Here is a 1,463-nt window from a genome sequence, read left to right on the forward strand (position 1 = left end):
CATCCCAGAGGGCCAAAGTATGTGGAAACTGCAGCACTTTTTAGGGGGTGCAAATCTAGGCGAGAAAAGCATATATTTTCAAGTGTTTTTGAACAGGTTATTAATTAAACAGCCAAAATAATCACACATTAAACAATCCCAAATCTTTATGTGCACCAAAATATTGCTGCCACTCTATATCACTCTCTTTCAAGGCTTCAACAATAATGTCAAGACTAAATCTATTGTAAAAATGTATTCACCTGCACATTATAAGAAGGGAAAACATCATGCAAAAGCTAAATAAGGTTTAACAAACCATGTCATCTTTTGCCTTCCCAGAGGGACTTGAGTGACTTAGACCTGGAGACTTTGGCTCCCTACATCCCGATGGATGGCGAGGACTTCCAGCTGAATCCCATCATCCCAGAGTCAGATCCCCTGGAGGGGGGTCCAGCAGGATCAATGGGGGGCAAGGGCAGCCAGGCCAGCCGGCAGAGCTTCAGCAAGATCGCGAGCCTCTTCCAGCCACTGGCCTCCCCTCCTCTGCCCCAGGGCCACTTCCAGCACCAGGCAGTTGCATCCTGGGCCGCGGGCGAGAAGAGAGGCTCCCGCCACGGGACCGTGGACTCGCGTGCAGGGTTTTGCATGATGGGGCACATGCAGAATCCCCCGTACCAGGCTCCAGCCAGCACCCCTCTGTCCTCCATGGGGGGCAGACAGAATCTGCAGTGGCCTCCGGACCCACTGTTAACCTATCAACGACAACAACCACAACGCTCTACCAAGACCTACCTGATGGACACTTTTTCAGGAGAGGAGCGCCCGTCCTGCCAACAGAACATGCCACACCTCATGCAGAAACAGAGGTGATGTAACAATAAACACTAGAGAGAGCTTTTCAAAGTACAGGTTTTGTAATACCTTAATACCATAAGTGTTCCAGATATTTATACTAGAGATGGTCTGATACCATTTTTTCCATCCTGATACCGATTCCGATACATGAACTTGCGTATCAGTTGATAAAAAGTACTCATCCGGTATTAGCGTGTCATATATTCGATTTATGTTTTAACAACTTCATACCACTATTCCTGTATGGATGGGATATGATTTCTATCTTTGCTGTGCGGCCTGTCTCAGGTTAAACTCTTTGTGAAACATGAACAAACACAAGAACATAAATAAACTATGTTAGAGTAGATTTTCTGTGGAGCTGGATTACGTGGTATGGGATCAGTGCATGAACTCCAGTACTTTCCAATAGCGATACCAGCATTTTGGGCAATGGTATCGGAACATTTCTAATTTATACTCTCAGTGATGAATAATTAACTACAAGTGACAGATTACAAAGCAAAGTTAAGAGGGCGGATACAAGAATCCATAAAAACAGTTATCCACCCGGTTAGTAGAACTACAATCTAAAAAGCAATTCTGACATCAAGATTAAATATATATATGTGTGTGTGTGTGTGTGT

General features: G+C 44.7%; 1 protein-coding gene across 2 annotated transcripts in view; it reads left to right on the forward strand.

Moving 5' to 3' along the window:
* The window catches only part of LOC116705556 (endothelial PAS domain-containing protein 1), a 97,512-nt gene that overhangs the window by 89,204 nt on the left and 6,845 nt on the right, over nucleotides 1-1,463 (forward strand). For both annotated transcript variants that reach the window (XM_032541824.1, XM_032541825.1), the window contains one exon: nucleotides 322-848. In XM_032541824.1, the coding sequence (XP_032397715.1) occupies nucleotides 322-848 (527 nt within the window). The remainder of the gene's footprint in view (nucleotides 1-321; nucleotides 849-1,463) is intronic.

The sequence above is a fragment of the Etheostoma spectabile genome, chromosome 17, assembly GCF_008692095.1.
Source record: "Etheostoma spectabile isolate EspeVRDwgs_2016 chromosome 17, UIUC_Espe_1.0, whole genome shotgun sequence".
NCBI classification, from domain to species: Eukaryota; Metazoa; Chordata; class Actinopteri; order Perciformes; family Percidae; genus Etheostoma; species Etheostoma spectabile.